Raw genomic sequence first — 17,768 nt, forward strand, 5'->3', positions numbered from 1 at the left:
TATTGATAGAAAGGATGAGGCATGTTATTTTTGATAGAGAGAAATGTAGAAGAGGAATGTAGAGAGAAATGTAGAAGTAACTTCACACATATCCCTGGGAAGTGTGTTGGGACACTCGCTGTTAATTTTGTATATTAATAACTTCACAGATAATATTAACAGTAACTTGAGATATTTTTGCATATGATACAGTTATCATAATGAAGCACTATCTAAAAAAAGGTGCACAAATATCAGGCTAGATTGTTACAAAATTTCAAAGTGATCTGCTTTAAATTAAAACATTGCTCACTTCACAAAATGTAAAAACATAGCATTCTGTGACTACAACATAAAAGAGTCACAAACTGAATAAGTAACTGAAATACATATCTTGGTGTAGCAATTTATGGGGACATGAAATGGAATACTCACATAGGTTCAATCACAGGTAAAACAAATCATTGACAGGCTAAGGGAAAAATGAAATCAGTTTACAATGCAGACTGCTTACAAATCATTTGAGTGTCCCATCCTAGAATATTGCTCCATGTGTTAGACCTATACCAAATCGGCGTAATAAGGGATATTCAACATATACAAAGTACTGTAGCACCATTGATCATATGTTTGTTAGCCTCACAGTGTGTCACAGAAACGCTGTATCACCTGAATTGTCAGATAATTGAAGATAAAAGTAACAATTAAAATGTTTTAAGAACAAGTATTAAGTGAAAACTATATGAGGTCCATCTACATATCGCACTCATACTGGAATTCCTTAATAGGTTGACCCAAGACCATAGTGATATGCATAATTAAGCTCTATCGCGAACATCCTGTCCTATTTTTCACAAGCTGATTTCCCCTTGCATGCTAAGACTGTGTTCCCAAATATTTGACTTTTTAAATAAGTGCATTGAATTAAACAAATGAAGATGAAATTTCTTAGCGTGAACACCCAACCCTTCATGCACTCATTGTGGGTGAATTAAAAGAGACTGTCTAGGCAGCTTTATTTTCCGATTCGTCATTTACTCGCTTCATTATGTTCTTCACCTTGTTTACATCTACATACACACACATACTTCGCAAGTCACTGTATAGTGCGTGGCAGACGGTATTCTATATCACTACTAGTTATTTCCTTGCCTGTTCCAATTGCAGATAGGGAGAGGGTAAAACAACTGTCTACACACCGCCATGTGAACCCCAATTTTTCGTATTTTATCTTCCTGGTCCCTATGCAAATGTATGTTACCAGCAGTAGAATCTTCTGCAGTCAGCTTCAAATGCCGATTCTACGAATTTTCTCAATAGTGTTCCTAAAAAACAACATAACATCTCTGAATCGTTTTCCCATTATTCAGAAGTTTCGGTGTAGTCTATATTCATATAGTCATGACTTGACATAATGCCTTCATTGTAATTAAGGCTCTAGTGCATTTCAACGCAGTTAGATGTTTCCAAAATTTCTACTCTGTTGTACTTTTGCACTTGTCTGAACATAATTGCCTCTATTAACAATACAATAATGTTCAATCTTTTAACTGATTAAGGAGCGCCAGATATTCCATGTAAGTCCTTTTGGATGTCAAATATTCATTCAAACATGCCCCCATTATCTCTTCATAACAATAAACATATAGCTATGTTTTTATTACTATTGTATTACTGCTACAATTGTTCAGAAATTGTTTTTCAGGAAGACTGCCAATCTAAACTCTCTTTATTGGTTGGGTTTTGGTACTACCTGTCAGCCCACCCTCCCAGCTCGGGGCTACAAGCATTGGAGAAAAAATATCCAAGTTTTCGAGAATTGTGAGTTCAGTTACAATGAAGAGGAGTGCTGTAAAGATTGTCGAAAAATCGGATTTTATAGTCTCTTTTAGTTTCAAAAAGATGTGGCAAGTTTTCCAAAAGGATTTTATCCAAGCCATTTAGCTCCCAACACTTGGAGAAACTAAATGTCAACTCGAACAGAGACCTGCTTGTCTAAGTCAGCTTGATGCAATTGGAGCCTGGAAGATATCCCAGAGGTTGGTTGGTATCGACTATTTTCCCCAAAAGCCACTGGCACACAGCTGACCTTAAGGAGGAGGAAGAGAGATAGAGAATTTAGAACAACAGTAGTCTCGTGACTTTGGCTTTTAAGCCCAAGATCGCTGGTCTCTGAATCATAATGTTTCACTATCACAAGGAATAATGGTGCCTGAATCAAGCCAGAGTTTGTTATGGTAGAGTACAGACGACACTGACAAGCTCCCAGCTCCAGGTTTTCAATGTCCACGCAGAACCACTTCTGGCCAAACTCCTAAGGTGGACACATGCAAAATTACTGCTTTGATCACGGAAACGTGTTGCATTCCATCTGTAATAAAAACCTCATTTCGGTCGCAAACATAGTTTTTATAAACAAGCGTATTTTCTTTATTGTATGATAGATCAGTATTAAATCAAAAGCTTTCCAGAAGTCAAGAACAGCCACGGTAGTTCTTACCTGTGGCTCTTAGGGTAAGTGAAGCTCGTGAGTTCGATTTGCAGCAATTGTTGTTTGTTGAATCAACAGTGTCTTCCACTGATACGGGGCATTTGCTTTCAAATCGTATATCGTTGTCTTAGAATTTTGCTACAGATAGTAGTGACTAGTGACTACAGTAGTTAGTTGGTTACAAATGTAATAATTAAAAGTTTTCGCTCATTCAAGCAGCTGACGCGGCCTAATGGAGTACATTGTTATACAATATTTTTATATTTTTGTCGAAAAAATGGTAGATTTCCCATGCAAAACGCTACAAGCTCCCAAATTGTAAGATAAGAATTTAGAAACCTTGTGGCTATATTGTGTTGAGGACGAGGCTCTCCGTTAGGATGTAGTTCTTATGTGTCTTTGAAAACATTAGTATTTGTCTCGGAATAAAATGAAGTCGATGGCCTGTTTCAGAACTCCTATTTTTACACCGGTTTTAAACTTCTATTGGATATATTTGAAAGAACGCAAAAAAAAAATTCTGTGAGTTTTCACCAGTATATGGAAAAAATGAAATTACGTGCACGAGGCGGTGAGGGGAGGGGGCTTGTGATCTAGCTGTAAATCATACTGGTTCTTGCAATTAAACTTAAGATAATTTGCTCTTAAGCAACGAGAAGTTTTGTAACAATAGTCTGCGAACAGAGAATTCCAAAGAATAAAAAGTACTGTATATCAAACTTTACATATACGTAATTTTCATGTTACATACCTCTGGTCGGAATCTTCGATTGGATAACTTTTGCAGTACAACAGTTCGTCGACACAAATCATCCCGACGCAAAGTATTTTCGGATGTGTTGCAGTCATCATGTTTAGTTATTTCTCGAAGATCCAATGTGTATCACAAATGGTTGTTTAGGTTGTACAGACACCAATCCAGAAACGTTGCAAAGCTCATTGACAAATATTTTCGCAGGATATGCCATGGTGTGATAGTTGGAGTGTGCAAACTCATTGGCGCAAAGCACAGATTTTATGTGAAATGTGGCTTTTATTCGATTTATGATTATTAAATTTATGAAGCAAAATGTGAGACGTGATTTACCAGACAGACAGACGTTGCCTTATTACCACTTTCCCTTTTCGAGAGAAGGTCCACCTAATCGACAAAGCAACCTATTAAACGGAAATACAAGCAGTCTTCATACCACCCAACCCTCGTTAGCAAATTAGCGGTGTATGTACAGTACAGAGGTGCGATGTATTCTCATGCAAACTCTGTTAATAATTTAGAATTTCTCAGAGTACCAGTAAAGAGCAGATAGATAATATTTCGTTGCATAATCGAAGTTATAAAAGTGAACTGTTGTAGTCTTGTTGATACTACCGTATATATTGCATCAGAATCCTTTTTTCATTTCTTACTTTTCACACATTGCAGAGAATGGGGTGAATAATATTTGATGTTTAGAAACTAAAAACAGGCAGTCTGAATACACAGAAATAGCTCATCCTTTCACTACCTTCAGTTTCATGTTTCTGTGTTGTCAGTTATTTTTCTTCAGTTCTGTATGTTATCGGCAAAAGTGTTTATTATTTACTGACATACAACCTGGGAAAGCATTCCTTATCTCGGACATCTGTGAATGAGTTTGCACATTTGCATTCGGAAAAAATGCTTCAAACTCGTGCCTGTCAAACCATGCACAGATTTTCCATGGTTCCTAGAAATTTGCTGTAGCAAACTGAAAGGTGTGATCAGTTTCTTATTACCTCATTGGTGTTAACCCCTATTCCTCCTTAGTTGTAACTAAGTATTCTGTTCTTGGACCATTCCATTACTTTGACAGTAACAAAATTAAATTATCCTAAAGGCAAATGGGACAGAAATTAAAATGCATTTTAGTGGAAACGTATTACTAGCTCCTGAAGGGCAGTATGAGTAGATAGGAAAAATTACACGTCTCCTGTCGAGCAGAAAACACGTGCTGAGAATTGCAAGCAATTGAGACTGGTTTAAACAGAGATTCAAACACACATCAAAGCAGAACATATGATAAAATGGGCTTCTAACTGTAACAATAATATAAACAGGGAACTTTTAAGGGTAGAAAAGCAGTAGAGCTTGTAAAAAAAGGTAAGTTTTATTGTAGTAATAAAATAACCACAAGAATGAAAGCACTAAAAGGTAATTGCCCACGGGCCAACATGTGATAGGTGCCATAGGGTCATTCCACTGGTGCGTGTGTGACATTTTGTCACATTTTTCATGCGTAAAGTTATATTTATTTGTACTTCAGGTGTCATAGAGTAAGGCTAACTTTAATTTAGTGAATAGAATAGCATGTTGTTAAGTTCCTGTATAAATTTTAGCTCTTAATTTTAAACTCAACCTGCGGGTGTGACAGAACTTTACCCTTCATTTGCACATAGCTGTGTTCTTTAGTTATTTCATCTTCTCTGAATCAGGATGGTTGATAATTTTTTACACAGTGAAGGAAGGAGTAATGACATACAAGATACGACAAATTTTAGTCACAGACACTTCCAGTAGACAACATATTTTTTTCCTTCATGTTGTGGGTGTGACACACAGATACATCAATATTATTGAGTGAAATTTAAAACAAAACACTAAGAAAATACTTTAATTATTATGTTAAAATGATAAAAACTTAAACGAGAGAGAACTAGGCCTATTTCAATACTACTAAAAAACAAATTCTCATGTTACTCAGCAGCTTGGGTGGATTTACTTTCTGGGAGATACTGAAATATTTTCCCAAGATATGCCTTCTTCTGTGGGCCAAATCCAGCATTTCCCACTGGGTTGCATATACTTCAGCAAGACCTGCTCAGCTTGTTCATCAACTTGAAGAACTTCTGCAAAGTATTTCTTTTTCAAACAGGACTTTCCAGTGACAGTCAACTCTGACAGTACAAAGTCTCCTATAGTAAGTTTCAAGGATTCTTCACTATCAACACAACACATCGAATTGTGTGCATTTTCATGGTTATGAAGATATCACTGTTGTAATCTCTTGGGCATATGTAGCAGAAACCCTTATAACTCCCTCTTTAACTGCTATAATGCAGTGGAGTTTGTGCAATCCTGGAATAGGCTGTACGCCTTTCCAACGATTATCCAACAAAGCCATTGCTGAATTAATTTCTTCAGATGATAAGTAGAGGGCTGTAATTCCTTTCAGTTTCTGCTTGACGGACTTGTAAAAAATCATAAGGAGTGTTAATAGTAACACTCCGTGATTTTACAGTTCTACACACTGTTCTTTTCACGGTACCACCAATGCCATCAACTGCACTTTTACCGTGAGAACTGGCAAAAAAAACTCCAGTCACCAGTAATGCCGAAGTCAGCTTGTAAATATGTAACATTTAATAATGTGAAGCGATTCTTGAATTGCGCTGTGCATCCATCGGAAAAAATCTTGACTCTTTGAAGATAAGGAAATTGTCTCTTTAGGTCCTGAAAAAGCAGCTTAAGTATTGTCCAAACTGAATATTTCTTGTAGGACAAGTCATCGCTAACAATGGCATAGCTGTGTACGGTGCCATCTTTAATCCAGGCCACAGCAGTAAATATAGTTGTCTGCTGTTGGTGCCAGTGAGCACTCTGGATCTCATCCTGACAAACAGAAGTATAATTTTCAGCATAGTCAACCTGCAAAACCAAATCGTGATTACTGAAATTTACTTTTGCATCCTCAAAGTACTTTGATTGCTTCTTCTTAACATAACAGTGCAGTTTGAATCCCAGAAGCTGTTTTTGTATTTCTTTAATGACATTCAAAACTATCCTAACTGTTTCTATACACTGAGGGTGACCTTCAACATCTTTCCATTGAGTCCATTCAAGCTCATTGTTCAGTACTTCTTCATCAACAAGGCCCTTTGCATTTAAAGTGTTACACTTTTCGGAGGCACTGGACATACACTTATTATTTTCTGTGTCACAAACAAGAATGCTAACTAAATCTTGTGCTCTACTTGGAAATGTATTAGTTTCTCTTGCAACGCTTTAAACCAAATACTGTATGTTTGTGTGGTATCGACAAATACGCACATTATGTGGCATAAATGATACAGGGTATACAAAAGGGGGTCGAAGAGAGAAGAATTTTGATTTTTTTATCTGACACTCTGGATATTCAAGAATAAATTGTTCATATCTCATATGCTTCAGATGTTGTCATCATATAGCACTTCTGTTTCTGTTCTGGTTCTCCAGTTTCAGGGTTCTTGATGCTAACCACATCTTTTCATCCTGGTTCTTTTCAGCTTATGTCGTCACGAAGGTAGAAGTTCTTAATTTTATTTTCTGTAACTGCACTGAGAAATTTACTCCATTTCTTGTACATATCTTTTTTAAGTTTATTTGCAACTTCAGGCAGCTCATCATTAAACAGCTTTGCCACTACATCCTTTTGTTTCCTTGGGCTGCATTGTAAGCTTTTATTCACCTTGTTTACCACCTTCCCAAGTGATCTTTTGGAACTATATGATTTAGAGGGTGACAAAATGCAAGATGAAGTGGGAGTTTGAGCAGAAATTTTATTCTTTTCTCGATGCCTCCTTTGTCTTTCCCTATGTTGCATATGTTTAAGTTTCTTTTGATCATCCTGCAAGGCAGCTTTATTTTTTTCTCTCTGTAACTTATCGCTTTTACGTTCCTTTTCTAACATTGCCTGATACTGAATTGGAGATTGCTTCAGTTTTTCCCTAAACTTGCGGCACCTTTCAGTGAATGACATGCTTGTCCTATAATAAATTACAAGAATAATACTTTCAGCTGATTGGTAATAACAACAATCACAACAATAATGTCAACAATAACAATAACTGTGTCTGTTGTTACAGTAAAATTTCCTTGTTACAAAGTTCTGGTATCATGGTAACAGCTCTAACACTTTGACATGTCACACCCGAAACGCGTTTCTTGACATGATAGAGTGTTCCTACAAAAAAATATTATAATTCAAAGTTGTAGCCCATGTAACTAACCTCACTTTTACAAACTTTCAACTTTACATGAAAGTAAACTGATAAACAAGTAAGTGTCTGTATCTGTGCTGCAGGTGTGACAGAAAATCTGTTTTTTTAAAAAGATTCAGAGCTTATTTACCTGTATTATAAATGTAAAACCACTGTTACAGCTTCACAATTACCCAGAGAGTATATGCACAACACACGGACATTGAACTTCAAAGACACTAGTCTGTAGGGCTGCCAACATTTCGCATTAAATTTTACAATTTTTTTCCCTGACACCAAGAGTAAGTTTGTGACTGTTTTACACCTTTCAGGCCAGGATGTAATGAAAACTGGGATTAGTTTCTGCTTCCTTGACCTATTGGCATACAGAAAGATATGCAACACTTTAAGATCTTTTAAACTTTATTTTTTATTATGAAGCGTCCTTTCACATAGAATGACCCCATAGACACACACAATTAAAAGATAAGAAAATTGTACTATCTTTCTAGCTTCTCCCCCCACCCCCCCTTTACTGTTAATACAGACACTCACGAAGCACACTCACTCACTCCCTCCCTCCCAGCCCCCTGCAGCCACCATAACATATACAACAATCATGAGGGGGAAAAGGATACCACACAGAAGTTACAAGGAAAGCACAGCTTTGAAAGTGTTTGAACTCTTGAAATTATCATACATAAAAAGTAAATATATTTACGAGAACTTTAAATGAGCAATACATAGAAGCTACATTGTGAGAAATACATTTTTTACAGGTAATGTTAAAACAGGGGCAACAACAGCTAAATATATGATTTCTTAAGACTTCATGCAGTGAACAGTTTTTTTGAAAAACAGATGTTGAAAATTATTAAAATAAAGCTGAATGATATCTCCAATGGTCCATTGTAGTTGTATTTTTTCAGGTCACTTATAAATCCACACAGTTGGTTTCACAGCTTTTTATGAGTTGCATCTTCTTCTGGTCCAAAAACCTGTACAAAGTAATTTTTAAAAATTAATGTAGTTGTCGGACACATACTAAAATACTGAATGACTAACCAAACATGGAAAATATTATGTATCAAGCTAGGAAAGTGGTGTGGATCACATACCACAAGAACAAGCTTAAATATGCTCAATAAATGCAACTTGTAAGTTCATACCAAAAGAAAAGTACTTACAAATGCTGTGTCATAGGTTACAAAATGCCGCAGTGTAAGAATTGGCATAACGAGGTAATGATTTCAGCACTCCTCAGTTGATAAAAAACCTTTGTCACATGATTAAAAAAAACCATTGTCCATGATGAAAGTCGTGTAAAACAAAAGAATAGAATTAGGAATCAGAAGTGAACCTTAATTAAAAAAACAGTAACTCAAATGAAAAATAGATGGGGCCATCCCCATGTGACGTGGATCAGTTGCCAAAAACCTAGACTGACCTAAGTTGCAAAATATACACATTCAGACTAAAATACGCTCTCGTCGGCCTATGTCAAGCAGCAAAAAGCCCCCCACATAAGTACTGGGCCCAGTAGTAACTGAAGAGTGAAATAATGTTTGCGACGAAAACTAGTAATTTTAAATCTCTCAAAACTACTGAAAATTATTTTAACTGTTATTTGGGGGCCATCACTGATGGAAAGGAAGAAGCATATGCCGGTGATCAAAGTTACCAAAAGGCGACATGCTCATGTGTGTTTGCCACCAACACACCAGCTGATATAAGCTACTAGTCGTGTGTTGTCTAAGCATGTGCTGTGGCTGCCATCCAGGTACTGGGACAGTGACGGAAATTGAACAACATGTAAAATAAGAAAGTGTGACCCTAATGCTCTATTGAGGACTTAGGTCCCACACAAGCTATTAGTCTCGGTTCTTTAGGGTTATTCAGATTCAGTTTTATGCAATGCAGAGAGACGAATCTAATAGTTTAGCGTTGTGCTTTCTTATTTTCCGTGTTGCCTGTGTTAGTTCAGTTTCTGTCATCGTCTCAGTACCCAGGCGGCAGCTCTAGCACACACATAGACAACACGTGGGACTCTCATAGTTTATGTTGTCAGCCACTGTCTTGGTCACCAATACACGTGAGACTGTTGGCTTTTGGTTAGTTTGATTGGCGGCATACGCTTCTTCCTTTTGGTCACTGATGCCCCCCCCCCCCCCCCCCCCCGCCCCCAACCAAAATAACAATTAAAATAATTTTCAGTAGGTTTCGATGTATTAAAATTACTAGTTTTCATCACTAATGTTATTTAATTCTTCAGTCACTACAGGGACCAGTACTTATCTGAACAACATCTATGAGTGGAATTTTGTTGTTTGACACACACCGACAAGAACGTATTTTAATTGCAATGTGTACAGTTTGCGACTTAACTAAGATCAGCCTCATTGAGATGGTCCCCATCTGTTTTTCATTTGAGTTGCTGTTCCACTGATCTTTAATTAAGGATCATTTCTGATTCCTAATTCCATTATTTTGTGTCAGCATGACTTTCATTATGGACAATGGTCTTTTTAATCATGATAGTTTTTTTAATCACTTGAAAGGTGCTGAAATAATTATGTACTCACTCTAATTGTTACACTGCAGCATTCTGTAACCTGTGACATAGCATTTGTAAGTACTTTCTTTTGGTATGAACTTACAAGTTGCATTTATTGTGTATATATAAGCCTGTTTTTGTGGGGCATATGTGAGCCACACTAGTTTCCTAGCTTGATACATAATATTTTCTTCTTTGTTTATCTAGTCATTCAGTATTTTAGGATGTCTCAGTACAGATATTTGCACCAGAAGATGCAACTCATATAGTTGCAAAACCAGTTGTGTGGGTTTATAAGTGACCGGAAAAAAATGCAGCTGCAGCGGACCATGGGACATTCCATTTTTATTTTAATAATTTTCAACACCTGTATTTCAAAAAAACTGTTCACTGTATAAAGTGTCAAGCAATTGTGTATAGTATATATTTTACTCTTGTAAAGTCGTACAATGCAAGGTGAAGCTCTAAGTTTGGAAACTAAAAGTTAATCACACAAGTGGTCAAGGGCATACTCATTTATCGGAATGGTAATGTAATGACAGTGTGACTGCGGATACTTTGAAATGACAGGTAGTTGTCTTCTGGCTTAAACAAATAATTTTGTTTTCCCTTTTCTTCAGTTTATTCAGATATTGGCAGTCATCATTGTTGTTGATATCACTGATATTATTTGTTCTTTATTATCACTTTTATTTTTAAAATATAATTTTAATTTTTCATTACATTGCTTACAATATGGACAATGTCTGCACCACCACAAAAGATGAAGTGAGGGAAATAGTTTACAAAGTTATTCTTCACATCATTAATAGTGGCTTTACTTTGCTGATTACCACTGTGGATAATGCAGAAGTGTGATCACTGTGTTCAGATAATGTAACTGGATGTGAAAGATAGGTATAAGTATTTGAATTCTGCTTCAGAAAAGAGTTTTAGCTTTGGTACTGTGGTGTCACTGCCAGACACCACACTTGCTAGGTGGTAGCCTTTAAATTGGCTGTGGTCAGTTAGTATACGTCGGACCCGCGTGTCGCCACTATCAGTGATGGCAGATCGAGCACCACCACACGGCAGGTCTAGTCTAGAGAGACTCCCTAGCACTCGCCCCAGTTGTACAGCCGACTTTGCTAGCGATGGTTCACTGCCTGCATACGCTCTCATTTGCAGAGACGACAGTTTAGCATAGCCTTCAGCTACGTCATTTGCTACGACCTAGCAAGGCGCCATATTCAGTTACTATTCTGAACAGATAATATTGTGAATCATGTACCGTCAAGAGTGACGTACATCATTAATGGATTAAAGTTAAGTATGAAACTAGCTACGTCCGCTTTCTGAATTCTAATTCCTTGTCATGTTCCAGGCCTCATGTCAGTATAGTCCTTCCCTCCTCACGCCAGCCTGCGTGAGCTAAACGCGTGCATTTCGGCCTCGAATAGTAACAAGGTGTTGGCTCTTCTGCCAACACAACAGGTACATATAATCATTTTAACACCTGTTTTGCAATGAGTAAAAGACTCTTTCCATACCTGGTAAGAATTCAGAATAATATGAAGTAAAATTAGTCAGCAGGAGTTGATAAGAGACATTCAGAGAACACTAAAATTACTGAGACTTACAAGAACTAGAAGTTAGTTGAGCTGTGTTCAAAACTAGGAAACACAAGACATAACAAATTCCCAGAAAAATATTATGAAATCACAAAAAGGTATACGTTGTGGTGTCACCGCCAGACACCACACTTGCTAGGTGGTAACCTTTAAATCGGCCGCGGTCCGGTAGTATACGTCGGACCCGCATGTCGCCACTGTCAGTGATTGCAGACCGAGCGCCGCCACACGGCAGGTCTAGAGAGACTTCCTAGCACTCGCCCCAGTTGTACAGCCGACTTTGCTAGCAATGGTTCACTGACAAATTACGCTCTCATTAGCCGAGACGATAGTTAGCATAGCCTTCAGCTACGTCATTTGCTACGACCTAGCAAGGCGCCATTGTCAATTCCTGTTTATCTTGTGATGCATGTACCGTCAGAGCGATGTTCACCAATTATGGATTAAAGTTAAGTATTCCAGCAGCTACGTACTTTTCTTGATAGTATAATTACTTTACCTGTTCCAGACCTCACGCCAGTCTGCGTGAGCTTAAACGCGTGCCTTTCGGTCTCCCGTCCATTGTGGATTGGCTGTCTTGCCAGTCCACAACATAAGTGAACAAATGTGAGGATCTTTGCGCATTCTTCTTAACATTGCAGACTTATAATTTTCATGCTACAATAATACATCAAAGAATATAATCATGAGACAAAGATAAGTTTAACTTTGGGGAAGCTAAAAGTCCTGCAGAAGTGATTCTAAACTTGAATTTAGTATTGGAAGGAAAACTAACACCAGCAGACCTTCATGTCATTTGAGGTTCTACCTTAGGCTTCAAATAATGTAATGTAGAGTAAGGATACTGAAAATATTGACAAGAATAATGGTGGGGTGCAGAGAAGACATAAAAAAACAAGTACATGCAAGAAAGATGTAAAAACTAAAAGTTTGTCTTAAAATTTATGTTTGTCACAAAGAAAGAATGGTTGAATTTTAATGTCTCTGATTTTGAGGTCACTGGAGTTGGATCATAAGCTTATTTTTACAGTACAGAGTTATCACATGGCCTGCTAGATCATCTACTCATCTAAATTGAATTAGAGGAAACATAAATAAGGATGGGCATATACGAAGCAAATTTGTAGCTTTATTACTCATGATGTTTAACTTACATGTCAAAAAGATAATGGAAGGCGTTAATAAAAGTTCCAGCATCGGAAGAAAGTGGAAAGAGAACAGACACTTATGCTAAGAATCATTTGAAAGTACTTAATAATTAGGAACACAGTCGATTGGAATGGGCAACCAACGGGGCACAGAATTTAGATTAAGTCCAAATAAAAGAAACACTTATCTGCCACTTAGGAGATTATACAGGATGGCTAAAACATTGGTGTCCATTGAAGCAAATTGACATAGACAAAAAAAAATTCTTCAACTAAAGAGTTTTGCTACTATGAGATACTGATACAGGATTGAGAAACAAAGTTCCCAAGATTATGCATTTGGTGCAAAGCACTTACATAAGTGAAACTTTGGCGAAATGTTTCAGATGTGGTGCTACAGTAACAGAAAATTTGAGTGTGCGTAAGTTACAGCAAGAAGAGATACTAAGAGAAGAAATAAATCTATGAAGAACCACCACCTCTCATTTGAGAGGGTCAGTGCTCAAGATCCCAACTGCCCACCTAGATCTAAGTTTTCCTCGAGGAAAATAAGTAGAAAACTTTTTGAAACATTGCTTCAAGACGACACTGCCCTCAGTAGATAACCCAAGACAATATTATAAATAAAATTCTCTGAGGAAGCCAGCTTAGTTATAAAGATTATCCATAGTTCCCCTGACTCTGTTGATACCAATACTAGAGAAGCTTCATTGGGCAGGATTGGATCACTTTTGTGCCCCATCCTTGTCCAATCCTAGCTTGTACTTGGTCTCTAATGATGTTGTTGTTATTGTCTTTAGTCCTGTGCAAGCCTATTCATATCCAAGTAGCTACTGCAACCTACATCCATCTGAATCTGCTTACTGTATTCATCTCTTGGTCTCCCTCTATGATCTCACCCCCCCCCCCCCCCTCCTCCCCCAATACTTCCCTCCGATACTAAATTGGTGATCCCTTGATGCCTCAGAGCGTTTCCCACAAATGATCCCTTCTTCTTGTTAGGTTGTCCCACAAATTTCTCTTCTCCCCAATTCTAATCACTACCTTGCCATTAGTTATGTGATCTACCCATCTAATCTTCAGAATTCTTCTGTAGCACCACATCTCAGAAGTTTCTATTTCCCTTCTTGTTTAAACTGTTTATCGCCCATGTTTCATATCCATACATAGCTACATTCCATACAAATACTTTCAGAAAGGACTTCCTGATACTTAAATCTGTACTTGATGTAAACAACTTTCTCTTCTTCAGAGACACTTTACTTGCCATTGCAAGTCTACATTTTACATCCTCCCTACTTTGATCATCATCAGTTATTTAGCTTCTCAAGTAGCAAAACTCATTTCGTAATCTAATTCCCTCAGTGTCACCTGATTTAATTTAACTACATTCCGTAATCCTCATTTTGTTTTTGTTGGTGTATATCCTGTATCCTCCTTTCAAGACACTGGCCATTCCATTCAACTGCTCTTCCAGGTCCTTTGCTGGCCATTCCATTCAACTGCTCTTCCAGGTCCATTGCTGACTCTGACAGAATTACAGTGTCATTGGCAAACCTCAGAGTTTTTATTTCATCTCCATGGATTTTAATTCCTACTCCAAATTTTTCTTTTGTTTCCTTTTGTGCTTGCTCAATATACAGATTGGATAATATCAGGGGTAGGCTACAACCCTGTCTCATTCTCTTCTCAACCACTGCTTCCCTTTCATGCCCCTTGACTCTTATAACTACCATCTGGTTTCTGTACAAATTGTAAATAGCCTTTTGCTCCCTTTGTTTTATCCATACCACCTTTAGAATTTGAAAAAGAGTCTTTCAGTCAACATTGTCAAAATCTTTCTCTACGTCCACAAATGCTATATATGTAGATGTAGACCTGTCTTTCCGTAACCCATCTTCTTTGAGAAGTCATAGGGGCAGTATTACCTTGTGTGTTCCTACATTTCTTCAGAATCCAAACTGATCTTCCCCTAGGTCGGCTTCTACCAGTTTTTCCATTTTTCTGTAAAGAATTTATCTTGCACAGTGATTTTCACATCTGTCAGCATCTGCTCTCTTTGGAATTGGAATTACTGTATTCTTCTTGAAGTCTGTGGTTATTTCACCTGTTTCATACATCTTGCTCACCAGATGGAAAAGTTTTTTCATGGCTGGCTCTCCCAAGGCTATCATTAGCTCTAACGGAATGTTGTCTACTCCCGGGACCTTGTTTTGACTTAAGTCTTTCAGTGCTTCATCAAATTCTTCACGCAGTATCATATCTCCCTTCTCATGTTCATCTACATCCTCTTCCATTTCCATAATATTGCCCTCATGGACATCTCCCTTGTATATACCCTCTATATATTCCTTCCACCTTTCTGCTTTCCCTTCTTTGCTTAGGACTGGTTTTCCATCTGAACTGTTGATATTCATACAAGTGGTTCCCTTTTCTCGAAAGGTCTCTTCAGTTTTCCTGTAGGCAGCATCTACCTTACCCCTCGCGATATTTGCTTCTACATCCTTACATTTGTCCTCTAGGCTTTCCTGCTTAGCCATTTTGCACTTCCTGTCGATCTAATTTTTTAGACATTTGTATTCGTTTCTCCTGCCTCATTTATTGCATTTCTATATTTTATCCTCACATTGATTAAATTCAATATCTCTTGTGTTACCTAAGGATTTCTGTTAGCCCTCGCCTTTTTACCTTCTTGGTCCTCTGCTGCCTTCAATATTTTGTCTCTCAATGCTACCCATTCTCCTGCCATGTGTATATACAAAGAGAACATTAGAACAATAGTTACTAAACACTGACAAGCAAAGCAAGCCCACTGCGATGCAAAAAGGAATAGATGACAACTCTAATTTTTGTAATACTGTGCTCCACGGGAACATATAGCACTGTTATAGAGAGATAAAAGGTGCAAGGAAAAGTCACTCAGTCTTGACCAAGAAAAATATGCAAGATACAGTACACTACATTGTTATTTCTGTTTCATGCATCACTATGAGATTATGCAGTTTTCAAATACTTTTAAATCCCTCAAGCTATGTTCAAACATTTTTGTTTTACATTATACAAAGAATAAAAGCAAATGAAGTAATCTCTTAAAAAATTGCTTTGTGTGAGACAGCAGCAAGAATACACAACAGATGGTGACAGAAACACTAACTGGAGGAATCAGTTTTCAATTAAGTGTCTAGTCTTATAAACACTTTCTTTGTTAAGGTGTAAAGGTCAAAAGATTACACCAGAGACTGCTGATAAAGTTCATTCTATCTGCCGTAAACTGACAGTGGGAAACTAAGGCTAGAGCAGTTTTAGTAATCACTACACAACCAGGTACATCCCATAGTTTCATTTTGCCTTTTGCAACAACCTGGGTCCTTGGAGGCCGCAGGTGCCCTGTCCCTTTTTGCTTAATAAATCTGCATCTAGTTTCAGCAGTGGCCTACAAATATCTCTCATTGTACATTTTAAACAGGCACAGTGTGATGTAACAGTATGATTCACCACCTTTGTTAACTGCAATCACAACTGACAATGGTAAGGTCAACAAAGGCAAAGGTATGTCTCTTCTACTTTCAAACCCCATTTACAATAAAAAAAAAAGAAGAAAGATTATTGTTTACAAATCAGGGAAATATTAGAATGCCATCATGTGGCTGGTCAGACAAGAATTTGAACCCCACTCTTCCCAAATATAAAGCCTTTGTTCACAGTTCCACCACTTACCTTGAGGCATTTGCAATGCTGTGTTCTGAACAGTTTTCCCCTAAACATGAAGCCTGCAACATGAGACATGAATATGCATCTAATAGCAGTATAACTATTTTTCACCCACTTTTGAGATACAGTAACAACAGCACCATACAATCAGCCAGAACATTATGACCACCTGCCTAATAGCTAATATGTCCACCTTTGCCATGGATAACAGTGACAACGCATCATGGCATGAAAGCAATGAGGCCTTGGTATGTCACTGGAGGGAGTTGGCACCGTGTCTGTACAGACAAGTCACTAATTCTGTTAAATTATAGGGGGGTCGATGGGCTCTGACACCATGTTCAACCACATCCCAGATGCGTTTGATCCAGTTCAGATGTGATGAGTTGGTGGCCAGCACATTGATTGGAACTCGCCTCTGTGTTCTTCGAACCACCCCATCATAATCCTGACTTTGTGACATGGCACATTATCTCAGAGAAAAATGCCACTGCCATCAGAAAACATGATCGTCATGAAGGGGTGTATGTGGTCTGCAACCAATGTACGATACTCTTTGGCCATCATGCCTTGCACAAGTTCCACTGGACCCATGGATGCCCACATGAATGTTCCTCAGAGCATAATGGAGCCTCTGCTAGCTTCTCTCCATCCACAGTACAGGTTTCAAGGAGCTAGTCCCCTGGAAGGTGACAGATTCACGCACTCCCATTGGCATGATGAAGAAGGTATCGGGATTCATCAGATCATGCAATGCTCTGTCACTATGCTGATGGTCACGTGCCCATTTCAGTCATAGTTGTCAATGTTGTTGTGTTAATTCCGGCACATGCAAGGGTTGTCAGCTAAGGAGGCCATCATTAGGAGTGTTCAGACAAACTTCTACACTGCTCAGCATTACAGTCTGATGTTAGTTCTGTCCTGTTTTACCAGACTGCCCAGCCTATGACGTCCGATATCTGTAAGGAGCGGTGGCTGACCAATCCCATGACATGTGGACATGGTTTCACCCTGGTTTCGTCGCATGTTGAAGACACTCACAACAGTATTATTCAAACACTCAACAAATTGTGCCGAGCCTTCGGGCCATCACAATCTGCCCTCAGTCAAACTAAAATGGTTCACTCTGCTTCCCCTTTCTACACACAGACAGCATGCTCATTGATACTATATGCACTGTGTGTATGTCTGACTAGCAGTCATTCCTCGCCACGTGATGCTGCCATCGCCTGGAGTGTTTTGTAAGTCAGTGATCATAATGGTCTGGCTGATCTGTATACAAACACTAAATGAAATTTGCA

At 38.0% G+C, this 17,768-nt stretch overlaps 2 protein-coding genes across 3 annotated transcripts in view; one reads left to right on the top strand and one right to left on the bottom strand.

The window, feature by feature from the left end:
* The window catches only part of LOC126252310 (ketohexokinase-like), a 91,784-nt gene extending 88,192 nt beyond the window's left edge, over positions 1–3,592 (bottom strand). Inside the window, exon 1 of one of the 2 annotated variants that reach the window (XM_049953194.1) lies at positions 3,222–3,592. In XM_049953194.1, the coding sequence (XP_049809151.1) occupies positions 3,222–3,322 (101 nt within the window). In that variant the 5' untranslated portion in view covers positions 3,323–3,592. The remainder of the gene's footprint in view (positions 1–3,221) is intronic. The other variant, XM_049953193.1, reaches the window with a different exon arrangement.
* A 67-nt stretch (positions 3,593–3,659) lies between these two features.
* The window catches only part of LOC126252312 (uncharacterized), a 107,282-nt gene continuing 93,173 nt past the window's right edge, over positions 3,660–17,768 (top strand). The window contains exon 1 of the mRNA XM_049953196.1: positions 3,660–3,706. Coding sequence (XP_049809153.1) covers positions 3,692–3,706 — 15 coding nt within the window. The 5' untranslated portion in view covers positions 3,660–3,691. The remainder of the gene's footprint in view (positions 3,707–17,768) is intronic.

This window comes from Schistocerca nitens, chromosome 4, assembly GCF_023898315.1.
Source record: "Schistocerca nitens isolate TAMUIC-IGC-003100 chromosome 4, iqSchNite1.1, whole genome shotgun sequence".
In the NCBI taxonomy this organism is placed as follows: Eukaryota; Metazoa; Arthropoda; class Insecta; order Orthoptera; family Acrididae; genus Schistocerca; species Schistocerca nitens.